At 35.2% G+C, this 21873-nt stretch overlaps 1 protein-coding gene and 2 long non-coding RNA genes across 3 annotated transcripts; 2 read left to right on the forward strand and 1 right to left on the reverse strand.

Annotated features, from left to right (window-relative positions):
* The first annotated feature begins 3233 nt into the window (after positions 1 to 3233).
* LOC147924407 (uncharacterized) lies at positions 3234 to 3782 on the forward strand. The gene is made up of 2 exons (XR_015585741.1): positions 3234 to 3411; positions 3492 to 3782. It is a non-coding gene; the product is annotated as an uncharacterized LOC147924407 (long non-coding RNA).
* A 3785-nt stretch (positions 3783 to 7567) lies between these two features.
* On the forward strand, positions 7568 to 9362 carry LOC147924408 (uncharacterized). The gene is made up of 7 exons (XR_015587658.1): positions 7568 to 7707; positions 7995 to 8086; positions 8253 to 8343; positions 8441 to 8530; positions 8643 to 8692; positions 8762 to 8820; positions 9112 to 9362. It is a non-coding gene; the product is annotated as an uncharacterized LOC147924408 (long non-coding RNA).
* A 5967-nt stretch (positions 9363 to 15329) lies between these two features.
* Positions 15330 to 20701, reverse strand: LOC104757866 (uncharacterized). Its single transcript, XM_010480652.3, has 10 exons — positions 20346 to 20701; positions 20134 to 20258; positions 19832 to 20039; positions 19204 to 19741; positions 18874 to 19125; positions 18595 to 18783; positions 18439 to 18513; positions 15994 to 18342; positions 15602 to 15890; positions 15330 to 15500 (listed from the first exon to the last, which is right to left on the reverse strand). Exons 1-9 carry the CDS (start codon positions 20552 to 20554, stop codon positions 15612 to 15614), a joined length of 4224 nt encoding a protein of 1407 aa, XP_010478954.2. The 5' UTR covers positions 20555 to 20701; the 3' UTR covers positions 15330 to 15500; positions 15602 to 15611.
* Between the last annotated feature and the right edge of the window lie 1172 nt (positions 20702 to 21873).

The raw sequence follows: 21873 nt of genomic DNA on the forward strand, positions 1-21873 counted from the left end.
TTTTTTTTTTGGTGCAAAAACAAGTAAAATTCTTTTAACCCTTTTATTACTTTATTTCAGAATACGTTAAGTGTAATAAATAATATTATCGCATTACTAATTAACTATGGCTTCTTATATGAAATGACATGTGCCCTCCTCATTTGCAAGACCTAACAAAGTTTCACCATGGGAAATATAGCATTTAATGCCTTCATCAAACACTTCTCTGTAAATTTTGCTCAAGTAAAACAAATTAGTCAACTTAATGAAATTGGTAAAATATAATATTTTATAATCATTTTTTATACATTTATTCTTAAAAGGACGATGGTTGTTTTTGTCTATAATATCTATGTCTTTATCATTTATTCAAATAATTCATACTATATGTTTATCGTTGCTGACTATTTGATCTTATATATTTTCTTGAAAATATTTTTTAAAGATAAATATATATATATATATATATATATATATGTATAAATATTTAAAGTCATTTAATTTATTAAAGATTTTAGTCTACATAATATAGTATTTGTTAGACCAAATATTTTCGAGATTTAAAACAAAAAGATAAAAAATGCTTAGATTTCTTTTAAAAGGAAATTTTAGTTATCATTTATTTTAGATTTTTACTTAGTTTATCATTTACTTTTGGATTTTTTTCTTTGTAAAGAAGTACTATGAGAAATGTTTTAGAATCGGTTTATTAACGAAAAATTAATTTTTTGACAAGGAGATGTCATATTTACGTCGAATGTAGATGTATTTTGATAAATTCACTAAGAATTGATTTTCATTGCTATATTGATGTACACCACATTTATGACGAATTAACAACTAATTAGATAATTAATATACATAAGTTTCTTGTGGTTTAAGGTAAAATTAATTTAAACTATCAAACAAAGCTGTATTTAGAAACTCACCATGATTTTTTGTTTATGAAATCATTGAAAGGGGTGCTTTCCATTCTGGATCCCTGCACGTATAGGAAATTCTTCATAAAATCTTTCCACTGTAAGAGATGCTTCCACTCTAGATCCGTCTATTTGTTTTTCATAGTTTGTATTCTACATGATAAACAAAATATTGATTAATAAAAAAATTAAACAATGCTATAACATAGAAAAACTTATTAAAGAAATTTGCAATATTATTTTAAACTCCTGACAAATATTTTGAGAAAGTTTATGTCCCAAATATAAGTTGTACTGAAATATCCAGCTCAATTATACTAAATAAAAGTAGGAGTTATAAGTTTGTAAGGCTATCCACCTAGGATTTTAAACATCCAATAGGGATTTGACATGTCACTAATTAACATTTTTAGAAATTTGCAAAATGTTATATATTAAGAATTATTTTAAACAACCTATCAGGATTTGACATGTCATTAATTAACATTTTCTAAATTTCCAGACTTTTTTAGAAAAAGGAAAATTTTTAATTTATGGAAATAAAAAAAATATGTACAATATTCCACATTGGCTAGATAATTTTTAGACGATGGTTCAAACCAGTATAAATAAGATTAATATGCTTCCAACAACGAATGAGCAGGAAAGTTTGATTTATCAGGCGTCCAAGTTTAAAAGTTTTATTCGGTTTGATCCGGCTTTTTATTTGATCAAACTAAAACTTTAAAAAGTTTCAAAAAAATATTATAATATTAAAATTTTTAAAAATTTTAAATATTATAAATATTGAAAATTTTAAAAGTTTAAACTATTATAAATATTGAAACTTCTAAAAGTTTTAGCTTTAAAAAGGTTTCAAAATATTATAATTTTTAAATTTTAAAAATTTCTTAACATTTAAAAGTTTTTTAAAAAATTAAAATTTATAAATTTTAAAAATTTGAAATATTATAAATATTGAAACTTTTAAAAGGTTCAAATATTAAAATATTTCAACTTTATAGAATGTTTTAAAATATTACAATTACTTAACCTTCATAGAAATTTTAAGATAGTATATCTATACTAATAAAAAGTTGAAGCTATAAACTCCTAAAGTTGTCCATATAGGATTTTAAAAAACCAATAAGAATTAGATATTTCGCTAAGAATTTTTTTGGAAATATAGTAGTAATCTATATTATTAAGATTTGTTTTCTATATTATAGAAATATAGAAAAAAGAAATATGTATATAATATATTTTTTCTATATTATTTCTATATTATAGAAATAAAAATATGTACAACGTCATACATCGGCTAGAAAATTTTAGACAATGGCTGAGAACCATTATAAGTAAAAATAATATGTTTTTAACTTTAAATTTATCAGGTTTGCTTGATTTATGCTTATTTATCAAGTTTCCAAATTTAAAAGTTATTTGATTTATTTTAGCAAATTAAATTTTTTAAAGGTTTAAATATTTATTATAGAATGTTTAGAAATATTATAATACCTCCATAAAAATGTTAAAATATTATAACTATTTAAACTCTATAAAAAGTAAAAGGGTCATTAATATTTAACTCTAAAAAAAATGTTACAGATAATTAAACTACATCTAAAGTTTGAAATATTTTAAATATTTAATTTGTTTTAATAATTTAAAAGTTAAAGAATTACTAAATATTATATATCAATTTTTTTAATATCTTGAAAATATCTTATTTATCTCTGTTTGTGCTGTGTATCTCTTATGAGCTATAAAACATGTTTTTCTAGTATCACTTTACAGATGATTTGATATTTTTGCAGTAAAATTTTTATTTTTAAGTCTAAGAAAAAAGGATTGACGTCGCAAGACCTTGATTTGATGTTATTTGAGTTTAAAGAAGAAGGATCGACGAAAAACACAAATATTTTTTTTACTATCACTACAAGAAAATAAGTTTATTGAGACGTATTTTTGAGACAAAAAATTTCCGTCACAAATTTGTGACACTTTAAATACGATATTATGACTAAATTTATTTGTAACAAATTCATAGTATTTTCGTCACTATATTATGACGAAAAAACTCAGTAACAAAAGTTTATCACAATTAGTGACGAATATGCTATGATAGTATTAATCGTCACTCTTATGACTACATTGTGACCAATATGTTGTTGCAAATTAGTTATGAACTTATAAAAGATATGCAAGTTACAGTTTGTGACATAAAAATGAGTAAACATTAGTCATAAAATAGTATAAATTGTTATGTCATTTATACAAAGCCCATTAAGCCAAGTCTCTAACCCTAATTTAGCAAGACTTATTTAAGAGATGATTAAGGTTTTATTCTTTATAATTTCGTGCCTCCATAACCTAGAGAGAGATAGAGAACCATTTGAGAGAAAGAGAACAAGGAGCCACAATTGAGATTAAGGACAGATCTTACATGCTCTAGGAGATGGTGGAAAATAAGGGGTAAACGGACTTTTTTATGGACGAATTTTGGTGAGAAATTTCCCAACCCATATATGTAAGTTTTCCCCAAAGGATTTTGTAATCCCTTTTGTAGATTAAAAGTTATACATGTTTTCTCAAACCTATTCTGCGCAGATCCGCGAATTAACATCAGTCATCTTGTGAAATCGTTTCCCACTGCTACAAATTGAACCAGAAGCTGATCTACCAACCGTTAGAAAGATCTGAGTCTTACCTTTCCAGAAAGCCTGAAATCGTTTCCATAGGAGTTATAACATGGAAGTTATCATCGAATATGTTCATCTGGACGAATTTGTGATTTTTTTTTTTTTGTAAGAATAAAGATAGCTTATAATGTATATCTAATGTTTATGATTATAAAATTTGTATGATAATAAATTTAAAAAATAATATTGTTTTGAGATTGATTTTTTAGTTATAATTTTTATTATATGCAATGAATTTTTATTAATAACACCATTTGAAAATAACTTCTAATGATAAAATTGGACATTATGATAGTGACAAAATATCATGATTTTTGAGTATTTGTTAAAATTTTGCGACAAATTTCTAATTATCATTTGTGATCATTTGAGACTATAGTTTCGTAACAATAAGATACATAATTAAAACGTTATTTTAAACACAAATTGTGACGATTTAAAGACGTTTTGTTAGTCTGTAATTAAGACAGTTTTGTTACTTTTTGGTGTCGTAGTTATTGATGACAAAATGGTTACTAATTTATTCGTTGCAACTCTTGTGACGTTTTTGTTACAAATAAAAATTTGTGACCATTGTATTGCAACCATTCAAAAATCGTCACAAATTCGTAATAATGTTTATATTGTAACTAAATACTTTGTATTGTGACTAAATATTTCATCTTAATAAAATTATTTTCTTGTAGTGTATATATGTGTTCATATTACTTTCTGTGCAAGTAAGGATTTTGGTTTGAGAAGTATATGGATGAAATTATCAATAATTGGGTGCATGTGTTGACTATGCTGGTTTTCATGAATTGTACAATTTTTATGAGAAAAAAATGATTTTGGTCTTGGAGTTTGATAGGTTAACAAGTTGTGTGGTAGTCTAAAAAAAAAAGGTTTTTTCAGTGAAAGAATATGAAAAAGTTGAAAAGGAAGAACAAGAAGAAGAGTATAACAAAGAACTGAACGGTAAAAGTAACGATGACAATTGATATAAAATTTGACAATGAAAATGACGAGAAAGAATATGAAGAATAAGAAAACATTAAATAAAAAATACGAAAACATAGGTGATAGTGATCAATTAAATATGAAAAATGAGATAAATTCATGATTATAAAATTGTTTCGTTTTTCTGGTGGCCAAAGAAATGGTTTAAGATATGTGAGGTCACCAGTTTGATCCGCCTCGCCTGGACATCGAGTTAGATTCATGATTTTTTATCAGATTTGATTTTAGAACACAACTGATTTTTATATTTTTTAAAATTATGTATATGAAATTTAATTTTTTCCTTAATAGTAATTTAAAGTTTTCTGTAATATAATATTTCATTACCTCATCAATCATATATAATTTTTATCAAAATATATCAAACAAATCCACGCGTAGCATGGGTTCAAAACCTAGTGTAAATAATAAATGCAAATAAATAAAGAGAGATATTTGAATAGATGGTATTCATAAATTTCAATGTGAAAAATAATCTCAAATCAACTTAAGAAAATATATATACGACTAAATGGATGGATAGCCAAAAGTCGTTAAGATACAAATATATTGTTCTCGGGAAATAATTCATCAAACTTCTTAGAAAAAAAAATAATTCACGCCAAATCTAAAAAAAACTGTAATATTATGCTAATGGTTTGGCCACCAAAATTTGTTGCAAAAAAATTAACATGAATAGATTTTTATTCTAAAAATCAGTTTATTTAAAAAATACATATACTATGGTGGCAAAATTTTGATGAAATAAACAAACTCAAAACTTATAAAAACAAATTCGGGTTGAAAAAATATTCACCTCGATTTTAAGAACATGATGCTTCTAAAATTAAAATGACAAAACAATTGGAATCAATATACTAATTATGTCAATTCGAGATATTAAAAAAAACAAAGTATAATTAATTAGACAGTTTTGCGCTAGCTTCATTACTGTTGAGTGCAAAAATCTGTTGAAAAACTTATGAAAGCAGTTTTATACTTAAAAGAAAACGTTTGTAGGTAGATAATAAGATCTTTAAGAGATTTACCATGATATTTTATATGCATGAGCAATCAAAAATAAAGAACTCAACTGAATAGACAGAAATCATCTCTACATCTATTTGTTTTTATATAATCTTCGAAATCATAATTAGATTTTTGGTTGGATTTTTTCCTCTTTTTGTCAATATTAATTATTAAATGTGAGATTTACTACCATTAGATACTCTTAATTTAAAGTAATAAATTTAAAATAGTCAAAGTAAATAAATCTCATTGTGAAAAATGTGGATTGTGGACCACAAAGATTTATTTCCTTTTTTAAAATATATATGATTTGTTTTTCTCTCTTGTATTTAGTTTTTAATTGTTATTAGATTGTTCTTTCTTATATTGTTATAGAAACTTTTTTTAGCTTTCACTCCTCGTTGTTTATTTGGATTAATTATCATTTAAAAAATAAGTTTACATGTCGTGTTTGGGATTTTTCTTGGTTACTAATTTAAAGGTAGTTATATTCTTTTAAATGTAGATTCTAGTGTATGTATATTTTCCACAAAAGCTAAGCAAGTTACGCAGTTTGTTTTTAGATAGTCAAAGTGTTCATCGAAATTTTAGGATACTTCATGCTTTGGTCAATGTAGACAATTTGGAAATATTAACTCACGGTTTACCCCACATATTAATTTGTCGTATTTGGGTTTTTTCTTGGTTACCAATTTTAATGTAGTTGTATTCTTTTAGATGTAGTAAAGTCTAGTGTATGTATTTGTTAAAATAATTTACTTGGTTTTTATCCTTAATACTCCCTTTCTTTTTGTTTGTGCAAGATCCCTAATTCTATCTATTTAAAGAAGCAGAGACAAAAAATATTATTACTAGTTCACCGCTACGACGCTACGTCAGGGGAAAGACCAACCTCTCAACATTCAGTAAATGATATCAAAAATTACATCGGACGATGTGTACATGAGGATATACAGATTATTACAAAATTGATTAGATACTGATTTTTTTTTTTTTTTTTTTTTTGACAACGAAATGGAAAAGAATCAGCTCAAAAGAGCCAATTTGGAGGAAACGAGTTCACAAACAGAACATGCTGCAGAGACAGTCTCGCTTGACGAGCGATACTGATTTTTTAGTTTTAAAAAATAATTAATAGTGCCCTTTCTTACTAAGTCTTCTCTCTCATATGTATAAATTGGTCCAAGTTGTTCTGACTAAATGTGTAATCTCATATGTAACGAAAACGATTGTCTTAGTCTGTTATCGACCTTTAGCTTAGAGACAGAGTGACTTCTAAATATTTGAGTCATTTACCTTTTCGATTGAATTCTTTTCTTACTTTCTTGTCCCTTACTCTTCCATCCTTCATTTACTTGAATATCTAGAGACTTTGTTTTCAAAATAATAATAACTAATTTGACTATATAATGAACTTGAGTTGTTACCTCATGGTTCTCATGCAAAGAAATTGTTCAGTGCTATTTTCGCCGTATACGCACACCATCGTATCATGGGAAATTCAAACATTACATTGTAAGCTAGACAATATATGAAGACTACACTACAAGAAATATCCACATTGATAGCACAAGACAATAGCTCATTTTTTGTAACTGCTATGAAAGATAACTTTTTTTTTTTATTACTCTATAATAGCACTCAAACAACACTATAACAAAAAATCATGAAGCGGGAAGTTAAAATTACTTGTTCCGCCAATATTTGGGGAAAATTTTCACTTAAGCGTCGTATGTAAACAAGTCCATAGAAAAAAAAAAAACTTACCTTTAAAAATTAAAACATTAAACATATCTCAAAAGAAAAAAAATTAGAAACTCTCCTTCCTCAAGGGTTTCATCTGCGAGACCGTCGTTGTCTCCATCTACGACATTAGTTGTTGGAGATTCAGTAAAGTCTAATCCAATGTCTCTCGACTCTCTCCCGACCCAAATTGGTTTCTTTTTCTGAGATTAGTGCCCAATCTCTTGCCAAGGCGAAGAATCTGGCCCTTCTCCCAACAGATCTGAATTTAGAGGATGCAGCTTTGGTTTCTCCGGAAAAATCTCTCACTACTGCGAAAACCACAGAAGTGGAGGACCCAGAATCCGGCAAGCGTAGAGGAAAATTGGTCGAAGGTACTCTCTCTCTCTCTTTCTCTCTCTGACTTGAGACTCTGTTTATCACTGAACCAACTCATCCATATTGATTTATATCAATTCCACCACCATCGTCACAAAGAGGCTCTCTAAGTCTCTATCGGTAATCTCATCTTCTTCTGCTCATCTCTAAGATTTTAGGGGTTTCTGCAACATTTGTGTTGATTCACTCTCAGATTTTAGGGGTTTCTGCAACATTTGTGTTGATTCACTTCTCTTCTCGCTGTATGAATCCGTACTGATCTGGGTTTTCTTGTTAATCCAAGTAAATTCGTGAAATTTGTGTTGGAATTTTGAGCTCAGAGTGGATGGTCGTGGCCTTTATGATTACCACAAGCTATACTATCAAGTTTGGCAAGTTAGTTCTTACTCTTTTCTCCTATGTTGTTTAGCTTGAAAGCTTCGATTTTTGTGAGATGTATGAATTTAGTTTTGGGTCTCTTCAGTTTATTACTTTTGATTTCTCTGGTTTTTGTAATATTGTGAACTGATGGCAGATTTATATATGTGTGAGTTTTTAATAGGGAATATGGTCTCTATTTTCACGGAATTTTCTCCAATGGCTAATCCCTCGTTTGAGCTTGGCCGCATTATAGATCTTGCTCTAACTCTAAGGTAAACTTCTCTTTTGGATTGATCTCTGTTGATGTTATAAACAAAAACTTTTGGATGTTGTGTCTGGATTGATGTGTCTTTGTGTTGGTGGTTATAGAGAAAGTCGTGCAGTAGATACAGTCATACAGAGTCGCTCTCTGTTCTAGCCGGAAAACTGGTCTGGTCTGTTCGCATTGGACAATGGAGGGTAGGTTTAATTGGCTGCATTTCTTCTTCATGTGTAGGTTCTTGTTGTAACAATGATCTTTTATGTGAATTTTGTTGCTCACTCTCTAATATGAACTTGGTTTTTTTTTCAGAAGCCCAAGTTGTTGTAACACAAACTCGTTAAGAAGAAACCTGCAGAGAAGTAATACTTGTTAATTGTGATCTATCTGCATTTCCTTGCTGTGTATTGACAACAGTCGGATATATCTAGACTTGAAGCCAAAGCATAACTCCAGCAGAAGGATAGGGAAATTGCAGCTCAAGTTTCAGGTAAGATGCTTTTCTCTTAGACTTTTTGTTGACCAGGTTTGTAAACACTTTGAATATATTTTCCTGTTTTTCATTTCTCTTGTTTAATCCTTTGTGCGTCCTACGACTTCACCAACTGTACAAAAAATAAGATGTTTACCATTGCTTGTGAACCGATTCAACTTTTGACTCTTTTTTTGTTTTGGTTACAATTACAATTTAGGGTTTATTTATCTCTCGGTGATTGGTATGTGCTTATAGGGTTAATGGCAGATTGTGGCTTCTCATGATTCTTTTGTTTCATATGAGCAGATGCATATGGAGAGGATAACATGGAACATATCTTTTTCATATATTCAAAGTGAACTAGTGGCTGTTCATTGGATTGTTTCAAGGCAAAGTGAGCAGAAGAAAGGTTTGGATGGGTTACATGTACATGTAAAGTTTGTCTTTGTTCTTTGTAATGTTAGTTTTATTTTATTTAAGACTTGGTGACACTTGATGTTATGTAAGACTTATTTTGGTTAATGTAATATTATTTTATGAAATTTAAAAATATAAAATCTAATTTAATAAATTTTGAAAGAAAAAAAAGATATTACCATATTATATAAAATAGCACTAACTCCTAACATAGCGTGTAAAATGACTTATAATATTAGTTTAAAATTTTAGAAAAGCCCCATAACAGAGCATTTTGGTACTGCTATGGTAGAAGACTTTATCATAGCATACATATCTGGCGCTATTGTATGTGTGGTACCTATGATAACAGTGGCCTAACATAGCGTTTATAAAAGAGCTATGAATTACATATTATAGCGTTTCTCTCGGGCTAACAATGTACATATTTGTTGTAGTGCTATGAAGCCTGGCAAAACATCTTTATTTTTATTATTATCCTAATCAACACAGTATATATATCAACGTAGCACACATGAGAAGTTTCTAATTCTTATCTTTATATTGTGTATTGTTGTAAGTAAGTTGCAAAAATTATGATCTGATCCTATTTAATATTTAATTGAGAGAATTTACGTAGACTTGGTAACGTTGTTGGATACTTCTCTATAACTGTACGTCTCGGCTCGTCCATGTTCACCATGTTCAGAACCTTAAAACCTGCTTATGATGTTACTTTACATAACTCGACATACAATATACACAAAATTTTTCTAAGATTTGTTCTAGGCTTTTATTAATATTCATTACATACCTCAAACGCATGGAGAATTGACGTCTTCTTAATTTGAACAGACACTTAGAATCAGGTGGAGAGAGTATTATTTTTGGGATGACAACCTTGTTTTCAACTGCTGTACCAGTTAAGATCTTTGCTTCAATGACTCTAGCACCCCAAATGTCTCATAATTAATCTAGTTCCATTACGAAATCCTTCTTTTTGATGCATGTTTCATGAGAGCATAACTAGAGAATCTATCTTTAGTTTAAAACAATGATCTGGCAGACCTGAAAATTTGAGTGAGTTCGTATCAGAGATAATGTGTATATCATTATAAGTTTAGGGATCCACTTGTAATTATTATTGTAACTCTAGTCTCCTATGTACTATATATATGTGTGTGTAACTCATTATTATCAATCAAGTAATATTACAGCCTCTATATGGTATCAGAGCTAACGATCTGACCTAAACCTAATTTTTTTTTTTTTACACCACGCCTCCTCCTCTATGACTACATCCAGCAACGCATCTCCTTCCACTGGTGAAGTCATCATGACCTCTACCACTCCTCTCTTCAACGTCAACACATCTAATGTTACCAAACTCAATGACACCAACTACTTGATGTGGAGCCTCTAGATCCATGCCTTGATTGACGGCTATGAACTCGCCGGTTACCTTGATGGATCTCGCCCTGCTCCGTCTCCCACCGTTACAACTGATGCTGCCACCGTTCCAAACCCAGATTTTGTTTTCTGGAAACGCCAAGATCGCCTACTCTACAGTGCTTTGCTTGGTGCCATGTCTCCTACTGTTCAACCGTTGGTGTCTCGTGCCACTACTGCTGCTGAGGTATGGGCAACCCTTACGTCCATTTTTGCTAAACCAAGCCGTGGTCATGTTCAAGGTATCAAAACTCAGATTAAGGTATGGACTAAAGGTAACATGACTATTGATGAGTATGTACGTGGCCTTGTTATTCGCTTTGATGAGCTTGCTACTCTTGGGAAACCGCTTGATCTTGAGGATCAAATCGAGAAGATTCTTGAAGGTCTTCCTGAAGATTACAAACCGGTCATCGATCAAATTGAAGGCAAAGATGTTCCACCAACCATTACCGATGTTCATGAACGCTTACGTAACCGTGAATCTCGCCTCATTGCTGCTGCTGCTGCGTCTCCGACTCCGTTTCCGGTCTCTGCCAATGTTGTTCAACGTTGCATGGACAACAATCACAACAACACCAAAAATAACAACAACAACTACAACAACAGGAACAACGGTCGCTCCCGGAACCAACCAGTCTCGCTCATTCAACAACAACAACTGGCAGTCATCTCAAGGTAACAACAACAACCGGTCTTTCCGTCCTTACTTGGGTAAGTGTCAACTTTGCAACACTCAAGGACACAGTGCTAAGAGATGTCCTCAACTCCTCTCGATGCAACCTGCTTCACGCAACAACAACAGCCCCTTCACTCCGTGGCAACCTGGAGCAAACATGGCTGCTATTGTCGACTCGGATGCTACACACCACATCACTTCCGACCTTAACAATCTCTCGCTGCACCAGCCCTACAATGGAGGTGATGATGTCGTGATTGCTGATGGCTCTACTATGCCTATCACTCACACGGGTTCTATGCTTCTTCCTTCTCAAACTAGAGCTTTAAAATTGGATAAAGTTCTTTGCGTTCCTGATATACATCGCAACCTTATTTCTGTATATCGTCTTTGTAACGCTAACAGTGTTTCTGTTCACTTCTATCCTGCCTTCTTTCAGGTAAAGGATCTGAGTACGGGGTCCCATTACTCTAAGGCCGAACTGATCGTGGCTTGTATGTGTGGCCGGTGACGAATCCGAGTGTTGTGGCTATGTTATCTTCTTCTGGTCCAAGAACAAGTCTTGTTTCATGGCACTCTCGCTTAGGGCATCCCTCTCCACATATTTTAAACACCATTATTTCTACTTTTTCTCTTCTTGTTGCTTCTTCTACTCAAAAACACTTATCTTGCTCAGATTGTCTTATTAATAAAAGTCACAAGTTGCCATTTACACACTCCACAATAACCTCCAATCGCCCTCTTGAGTATATTTTTTCTGATGTTTGGACATCCCCAATTCTCTCAACTCAAAACTACAAATACTATCTTGTTCTTGTTGACCATTTCACCCGTTATACGTGGCTATATCCCCTTCAATGCAAATCTGATGTTAAAGACGTGTTCTTCACTTTCAAGGCACTTGTTGAGAATCGTTTCCAAACAAGAATTGGGACTTTGTTCACCGACAATGGCGGTGAGTTTGTGGCTCTACGACACCAGCTCTCCACACATGGCATTACACACCTTACTTCACCGCCTCACACTCCTGAGCATCATGGTTTGTCTGAGCGCAAGCATCGTCACGTTGTGGAAACAAGCCTCACTCTCATGTCTATGGCTTCACTACCGAAAGATCATTGGCCATATGCATTCGCTACAGCTGTTTATCTTATCAACCGGATGCCTACTCCAGTTCTTGGACTTCAGTCTCCATTTCAAAAGCTTTTTCAACAACCACCAAATTATGAGAAGCTTAGAGTTTTTGGATGCTTGTGCTACCCTTGGCTTCGGCCTTATGCACAACATAAGCTTGCTGATTGGTCTCAAGGATGTGTTTTTCTCGGCTACTCTGCTACTCAAAGTGCATACCATTGTCTTCACATTCAGTCTGGCCGCATATATACTTCGCGTCATGTTCAATTTGTTGAACACGTTTTCCCTTTTCGTGAGTTGGTATCACAAAGCACTGTCCAACCTGGCCTGTGTGCTGGTGCACCGTCGTCTCCGCCGTCAGTCACCACGATTCCAGTGGCTCCGTCTCCAGTGCAACCACCGCCATCTCCACCTTCGTCCTCCCCGTCGTTGGTTTTCCCATTGTCGCGACCTCCTATCAATCATACATATCAGCGACGTAATAAAAATGTGGGCCAGTCTCAAGGCCCAACAACAACACTTTTTACTACACCACATGGATCCAAGGCCCAACAACCAAATGCCACTTCAAGTCACGGTCCACTTATTTCATCTTCTTCCTCTGCTCCGACGTCGACAACGTCTTCTACACCACCACGTTTGGGACCCTCCGACAACGACCTTCACCTGCCATCGTCGATCTCTTCCGGTCAACACCCTCAGGTATCGTCTTCTTCACCCTCCTCTTCTTCTCCTCCACTCTCGGGGCCTACTGCTCCTTCTCACAATGAGTCGAGACCCACGACTCAGCCACCACCTCGATCCACTGAGCCCACTGCTCGACCACAAAATGAGTTGCAACCCACAACTCAGCCACAACCACAAAAAATCCACCCACCGCACCAAGCTGTTCCCACTCGACCACAGAACCAAATACGACATAATGAACCACCGCAAAATCACCACAAAATGACAACTCGCTCCCAAAATAATATACACAAACCTATCCACAAATACGGTTTTATGGCTACTGCTCGTCACTCTCGCTTGACTGAACCGACAACAATTGCTCAAGCCCTCAAAGATCATAGATGGGGACGGGCGTGTTCGGTTGAGTATGATGCTCTTGTTGCTAACTTTACTTGGAATTTGGTGCCTCCTAATGCTCAACAGAATATTGTCGGCTGTCGATGGGTGTTCACTACGAAATTTCTTGCTGATGGGACTCTCGATCGCAACAAAGCTGGCTTGGTGGCTAAGGGTTTTCATCAACAATATGGCAAAGACTATGCTGAAACTTTTAGTCCAGTTATCAAGTCTACAACAATTCGGGCTGTGTTAGATGTTGCGGTGAAGAAAGCATGGCTTATCAAACAACTAGATGTCAATAATGTCTTCCTCCAAGGGGAACTCACTGAAGAAGTTTATATGTCGCAGCCACCGGGTTTTGTTGATAAGGATCGACCCTCTTACGTTTGTCGGTTACGGAAGCCGATCTATGGCCTTAAGCAGGCCCTTCGTGCATGGTACATGTCTCTCAAACAATACTTACTTGATACTGGCTTCACAAATTCACTTGCTGATGCTTCGTTATTCATTCGCACCTCTGGCCAACACATCACGTACGTTCTTGTCTACGTTGACGATATCATTGTCACTGAGAGTAGCTCTAACATTGTCGCCTCTGTTCTTACTGCCTTCGCAGACCGCTTCTCCATTAAAGACCCTGTTGATCTTCATTATTTTTTGGGTATTGAGGTTTCCAGGTCTCGACATGGGATGCACCTTATGCAGCGAAAATACATCACTGATCTTCTTCTCAAAACCAATATGCTTGAAGCTAAGCCAGTCTCTACTCCATTACCAACATCGCCCAAACTCACACTTGCCAGCGGTTCACCTCTAGACGATGCTTCTCAATATCGGTCTGTTGTGGGAAGCCTACAGTATCTCTCATTTACTCGGCCAGACATTTCTTATGCTGTCAATCGTTTTTCACAATTCATGCATCGACCGACACAAGAGCACTGGCAAGCCGCAAAACGTGTACTGCGCTATCTTGCTGGTACCACAACACATGGTATCTACCTTTACGTCGAAAATTATGCAAGATATTTTTCTAAATAAAATATTTTCATAAAAGGAAATATTTTGTGTTTCTGAATTATAGCATTGTCGATATTTAGGGTTATCAAATAGAATTAATGATTATCTAATTTTTAATAGAATTAGGAATACATACAATTTACCATAATTTTGGGAAAAAAACAATAATTATGCCAACCACAATTTTTTTTTCTGTTTATTGTTTTGTAATGATCGATGATGATGCATTTTAATTGTTTGACTTTTTGGATTTAAAATAGAAGAAAATATATAGTTTTAGATTACAATGAAATGAAAATGTATGAATATGGACTACATATATAGATATAGTCCATTTTTTGAAGTTGGTTTTTGCATATTTGTGAAAGTTGGTTTTTGCGAGAATGCGATATAGCTATAGGGACTAATTTTTTTCTAATGGACAAATGTCAACTCCAGAAATGTAAGTGTCAAGTTCTCTAAAACAAATTTTAGAAGAGAATTCTACTTTATTATATAAGATGTCATAATAAAGTTGTTAGTACATCACTTCTTCTTGTTTTACAAAGACACAACAGTCCATCTGTCATAAAATTCTCTCCATCTCTTTTTTTTTCTCCATCTTTGAAAAGAAAATCAACTAAGAAAGAAAAATATGTAGCCAACATTCTCACATTCTTGGAATACGACAAAAAGATATAGATTATAGGCCATTTAATCGGTAAGAAATCTATGAACAATCATTGACTTGGCTTAGAGCTTTTGATAGAGTAATAGAGAATTGTGGAAGTTATTAAGATAGTTTATGATATAAAATTTATAATATTGCCAAGAAATTTAAAATTTAAAATACCATTCTTTTATGATTCACACTATCACACTTATTCAGAAAACTAGCTTTAGTTCTGATACCATTTTATACTACAAAAGATGATGGTTTCGCAATCGCATCATTGCCCATGTATGAGATTGCCTAAGAAATATACAAAATATTAAAAAAAAATATTAAGCATCATTAATATTAAATAAAATTATCAGTTTGGTCAGAAACAAGCAGAGAGAAGAGAACATTACCTAGTTAAAATTATGATGTCCACAAGACATGCATAGCGTTCAACTCACCAAGGTTTGTTGACTTAAGTGATGCTTTATATAGCTCTCTTAGTTTTCTGGAGTCTTCGGATCTTCCACAAGTCTGAGACTTGCTTGCCGGTAATGATAAGGCCAACATACGCTTTAGAACCATCTGCAATTGGGCCCAGAATTTGGTGTAAAGCTCTGGGTCCTCGGTTCTTAAAGATTCTGCATATGTTTTGGGGATGTGACGGCCTTCCAGCAAGCGAGACAAAGCTGACTCAAGCATCTTAAGCAAAAAAAACAAGAGAAGTTAAGAATCTATATACGATAAATCAATAAAAAAAAAAATAAAAAAAAACAAATACAGCTAGAAGGAATTGAGCACTTACAGCGTTTAACTGCCAAAAGTTTGAAATGCTGAAGGAAAGAGCCGATCTCTCTATCAGGATCGTAAGAAACATGGAAGGACGATTCTCGGGGCCATAAAAGTCCATTGATTTCTGCCAATTTCTATCTGCCAACAAAGCGTACTGCTTGGCTCTCTGGATGACATTAGTCTCGGGTTTAGGAGAACTTCCTTGACGCTCCGTCTCCAAAAACCTCAAGCAGCAACTTTTGTGATACCGTGCTAACTGAAGGTAAGCGTATGCGGCTTCTTGTTTGCGAATTTCCCCGAGAGATTCATATAGAGCCAATGCCTCTCTTATAGCATCGCTGGCTGATAATACGTCATGTTTTCTCAAGTCGCTGGATTTTCCATCAGAAGAAGAATCATGAGTGTTTTCTAGGATGATCTTCTGTTCGCGATCTGCAGGAGTTGTATCTTCGTTTGCTAGAAGCATTCCAAATCTGAGATATGTATGGGCAAGCTGTGTATAGACTTCAACTTTCAGATTGTCTGGAACCGAACTAGCCTCTTTCGTGGCAACATCGAGTTCTGTCTTTGCTGCCATGTAATACCTAAGTGACTTGCTGTATTCTAGTTTTGCAGTCCCCAGAGCTTGTTGGTAAGCATTTTTAAAAGCAGGATGCAGTTTGAGAGCTTCCGTCTTTGGAACCATTTCTTCAGCCAGAGCTCGTCGTCCGTGACCCAAATTGCAGTTAATTAGTATAACATTTGGATGATCGCAGACTTCCTTGAATGCCACTATAGCATCAGCAAAAACGTCTTCAGCTTTGTTGAGCTCTTTGCTCCCGAGACGGTTCCGACCAAGTTCATTACATACCCACCCTTTCTTTCTGAGAACAGACTGCAACTCAAGACAGCCGCTTGGAAGCTCCTGTAATGCTCTTCGAGTTTCCTCATAACAATTTAGGGCAGCCAACAGATTGCTTTCTGCATCATCAGTCTTAGACACCTTAATATATTTGAAGATTCCACCCTTTTTTGCTCCTGGGGATCCTTTAGAGTTGAATTCATTCTGCTCCAGAGGAAATGCTTCCTTTCTTCCCTTGGATGTACTTTCTTCTTTATGGCTCGTGTTCTCAACTTTGAAATTAACACGTTCATCTTCAACATTTCGTGAGAGCCTGCTAGCGACATTCTTGGACTGTAATTTTCTATTGTGCTTCCTGCTATGAGGCACAGTACGAGCACTACTTCCATTGCTGGTACTGCTGCTACTTGCGCTGCTTCCACTGCTTGCTCTATCACTCTTACAGCTGCAATTTACTAATGAACACGAGGCACAATTTTGACTATACTCAGTTAACTTTTTCTTGAGCCGCTGTACTTCCTTAACTACTTCAGACGGCATTTTTAAATGATTGGTTGATGTCTCCTTTGTTCTTCTGGAGAGCTCCTGACCTTTAAGAATGTGGAACTGAACATATATGTCGCCAACCAACATCCATACTTTAGCCCAAAAGAGGCGTGTTGATGAAAGTTCTCTGACACTGATGTCACATGGCCCTGATTTTTCTTCTAAATCTTCCACTTGCGTTGTTGCTTGCGATTTTGACTGCAATGAAAGAGACTTGTTCATCGAGGAAACAAACAATGTCTCCTCAAACTTCTGGGGCATTGATCCATAAATCGAGCAAGCTAACTCCACAGTATTCAAAGCTTGGTGCAATTGTCCATCTTCTTTGTAAGCTTCCCCTAGAGACAGATATGATTCACCGAGAAGCAGAACGAGGTTCCACAATTTCCTGTCTAGTTTGGATGTTGGAAGCCACTTACGTATATCACAAACCTCAATACAATCAGGATCACCACATGCACACTTGGAAAAATCAGGCAACATATCATGAAATGCATCCTCCTGTTCTGAAGATTGTAGTTGACGTGTCCACCTCAGAGACTTTATAGCTTGAGAAACATGGTTTACTGCAGCTACTTTAGATGAAATCAGACTAGTTGCAGTTTGGCATACCGGACCACAATCGAAATTAGTATCTGAACTGGTGTTCACTGCAGAGCTTTCAGTATCGTGGGAGTCTGGAGTATCTGAATGTACGAGTTCATTGCAAGGCGACACATTTGTTTCCAACTTTGGTGTAACAGATATTAAAGGCGCTATAGTAGAAACTGAGCAATCTTCTGTGAACTTGTCCTCTGAGAAAATCAAGGCCTCATTTGCACGGTCAACAATAGTAACAGGATCAAGTGATTCCTCCTCTAGGTCTGTTATTTTCACTTCACGTTGCACACTATTAGACTCAAAAGTCGAATCAAATTCCTCGTCATTGTTCAGAATAAGCCTTGCAAACTGCTCGTGTGCATATGCTCGCACAACCTACCAGAATGGTATCACTAATGAGTACCCATCAAAAGTTTAAAGAGAAAACAGTTCACTGATATTAAAAAATATATATATTTTAACGACCAATACCATATGATCAGGCCCGTCCAAGCAATTTAAACATTGTCTGAGGAACCTAGCGCACTTGTTCCTATCATTCGGCACCTGCAAAAGATGCAAAGTGTCAGAAAGTGGAAGTTAATATCTTATTGATGTTACATGAAGATTAATGCTCGCCCTACTCACCACTGACAAAGAAAGCCTATGACCAACACGGTAAAGAAGATTTCCTAAAGAAAACATAGAGTCACTTCTCCCAGTGTGAATCAAAGAAGGTAATGAGCTTGCACTGTCGTTATGAACGCTTGAATGGTTCTTTGAAATAATGGAAAGATCAAAGAGCTGAAGCACATCTTCACCAGCGCTTTTGTAGAGCTGAAGAAGACATAACCAAATCATTCTGAGTACGCAAGGAAAATTTTTGGAGGAATGATATAACAATTTCAGAGATAATTAAAACATTACCCAATAAGCTCCAGGATCCTCTTTGCAATTTGATTGAAGAAACCTTAAAACAGTAAGACCGTTTTGCTGAACAACATGAGGATTGAAGGCAGGTGTACCATCCTCAGAGATACCTTTTAGTAAAAAGATATCGTCTGTTTTCAAAAGCTCATACCCTTGGACAATACCATTCTCATGATAGCAAATTGCTAACTCGGGCACACTGGCCATTACATTATCAAGCCAAGCTTCAAGCCAGGTTAAAGGTGTAACCTGCGTGAAAAGAGAAAAATTAACAGAGGTCTACAGAAAAATTGGAAAAGCAGAACCACTTAGAGTTTTAGCAGCAACCTTTTGGCTAACATCCCACAAGTGCAAGCTTACAGCCAGATATTTTTCATTGCTGAACAGAAGCAGATCACTGCCCAAAAGCATGCGGAAGTTGTGGAATTGCCAAAACAGAACTCTTAAAAATTCGTTGCTCCCACCTCTTCTATGTTTATCAGAGTCTCCGGAAGGCTTGATCTTTTCACTGATTTGAGTGTTTTTTTTTACCGGCTCACGTGCCTTGGTTTTTTTGCTCTTCTTAGGTTGACAAATGAAACCATCCCGTTTAGATTGTTTACTACCTCCTGCAGGGTTATCAAGTCTGTCGTCTGGAGCACTATCACAATTCTGTTGAAGCCCATGAGAGTTCTCCCCCGCAGGGAGAGCAGACGAACTCGAGTAGTTCTCTGTATGTGGACGATGCGTCGGGGGAATATCACAAGCCTCCATCCTCACTGAATGCATAGCAAAGTTTAGAAACAAAGATTCATCCACGTTTTTTGTACATGTGGGTTGATTGTTATGCCTCCTAATCAGTTTTTCTCCCTCCTCAACATCAGGTCTGCAACACACAAGATGTAAGTCCCAACATCAAGACTTGCTCATTGAAAACTACAAAGATTGAAATAACAAAAATAAGTCAAAGACGCACCCAGGATTCAAGACTAGAGTCTGTCCAACCCGCTGAACTGCTATGGAAACGCGAGCTTTCGAGTAAGGTATCTTAAAGATTTGCTTAAGAATATCAACAGGAGCAATCACATCTATCTCATCCCCATATTCCACTAAACCAGACACAGCAAGGGCTTCACATTTCTTGCTAAGGTTCGAAGCAATCACATTAGCCTCCTTAGATATATCTGTCAAGTGAAAACACCATAAACAAAATAAATTGTGGAAAACAAAGTAGACTAATTAAACGCCACAAGTATAACTAGAACAACTAAACCATACCTCCGGTGATCCTAGACTTGACGGCGGCGAGGGGTAAAACATTATCGGGAAAATCCGTCAACAAAGGAGGCCGATTAAGATCTGTCTCCATCGGAAGCATCTGGTACCTTGGAGCAGTGACGACGCTGCAACAAATTGAAAATAAAAAAGCTTCAAACAAAGTGTAAGCAGAACCGTTATATGACGAAGAAGAAGTGGGAGATGTAACAAACGTTTCCTGAGGAGGGAGGAGAGCCGAAGTAAAAGCCGGATACGAGTTATCGGCGAGAACAGGTATGGTGCCACAGAGAAAACCGACTGGCTTTGGCCGGACGATCTCCATAGTTCCGATACATTGAAGGTCATCTCTCGAAGCTTGAACGGAGCTTGGAAGATATGGTAACGGCATCGACGGAGGTTGTGGAGCAGCCGATTGCTCCATTAGTTCTCTCGTTCGTCGTGAAGATTGATCTCAATTTTGGACTGATGAAAGTGGTCGTGTCGTGAGAATTAGAGCTTAGAAGGTCCTGGAAGGTTCGCCGGAGAGAATATGGAATTGGGAGAGACCTTTAGAAATGGGCTGGACCCTTCTATTGGGAGAGCTCTCTAGAAGGTCATAAAGTTTGTTTCAAAGCCCATTCTTTTTTTTTAACACTTTTCAAAGCCCATTCTTTATGGGGATTTATTTTTTTTGTCGGCCATTTCATTTTTATTAAAATGAAAACCCAAAGGTCATTACAGATGGTGTAATAAAAGCCCAATTCCCCCAACATTTACAACTTCGTTTAAAATTAAGCCCACTTATCCTACCCAATTCAAGATAAGAATAACAGATTAAAGTGCCATGTGTGCACATGTGTCCACACGTGAGAAGGAGGAGATTTGACACGATCGTAACCGACCAGATCCACGACCAGGCTCAGCTCCATCGCCGGACTTCAGATCCACCATCGCTAACTTCTTCTACTGATTCGTCCGCAAGATTGGAATTCTTGAAAATTTTCAGATTTTTTCCGACTTACAACTAAATCTGAGACAGAAGCTCCGCCTTTAGACCTAATCTGAGGTCTACTCCGTTATTCATCAACGAAGAATTTGTTAGCGAAGATATTACTCCATCTTGAGATAAGTTAAGCCGATGGCTAAACCAATCTTTCTTTTGCGGGATCTGATTGAAGTTCCTGTAGAAAGAAGAAGAAAAACAAAAACAAAATCTAAAATCCAATCTTAGCTTAATAAATAATAACTATAATAGCTAAGATGGAAATATATACATCCGACACAGCACAACAGAGTCAAGCTTGTCGGAAAGAAAAAACAAAAAGTCCGGTGTTCACCGGAAATCTCCTTTCTCTCTCTAAAAGATAAGAGTGGTGTTAAGAGAGAGAAAGTCAGTATTTGCTTATGGAGATTTTTTAAGTTGAAAATGCTAAAGTTGTTTCTCTTTGAATTTAAAACATAGACAAATATCAATTCTGTTGATCATAAAAAGAAAAAAGACACATATCAATTCTAAGAAAAAAGACACATTGTAAAAAATTGTCTAAACTACTCCATTAGACTTATCTGCAGATCAATTGGTGACATCTTGTCCCGTGGGAAGATTGTTAAAAGGTGGAAACCAGGGTTCGAGAAACACCTGGCACACCAATAACCTACTGGTGGATTTGGATATCCATAGTGATGGGCTATGATCGATGCCCTGCAGGAGCAGCTTGGGATTCGTTAGGGCGACTAGCAGTGAGGCTAGTGGGCTAGCAG

This window comes from Camelina sativa, chromosome 17, assembly GCF_030686135.1.
Source record: "Camelina sativa cultivar CO46 ecotype springtype chromosome 17, ASM3068613v1".
Lineage (NCBI taxonomy): Eukaryota > Viridiplantae > Streptophyta > Magnoliopsida > Brassicales > Brassicaceae > Camelina > Camelina sativa.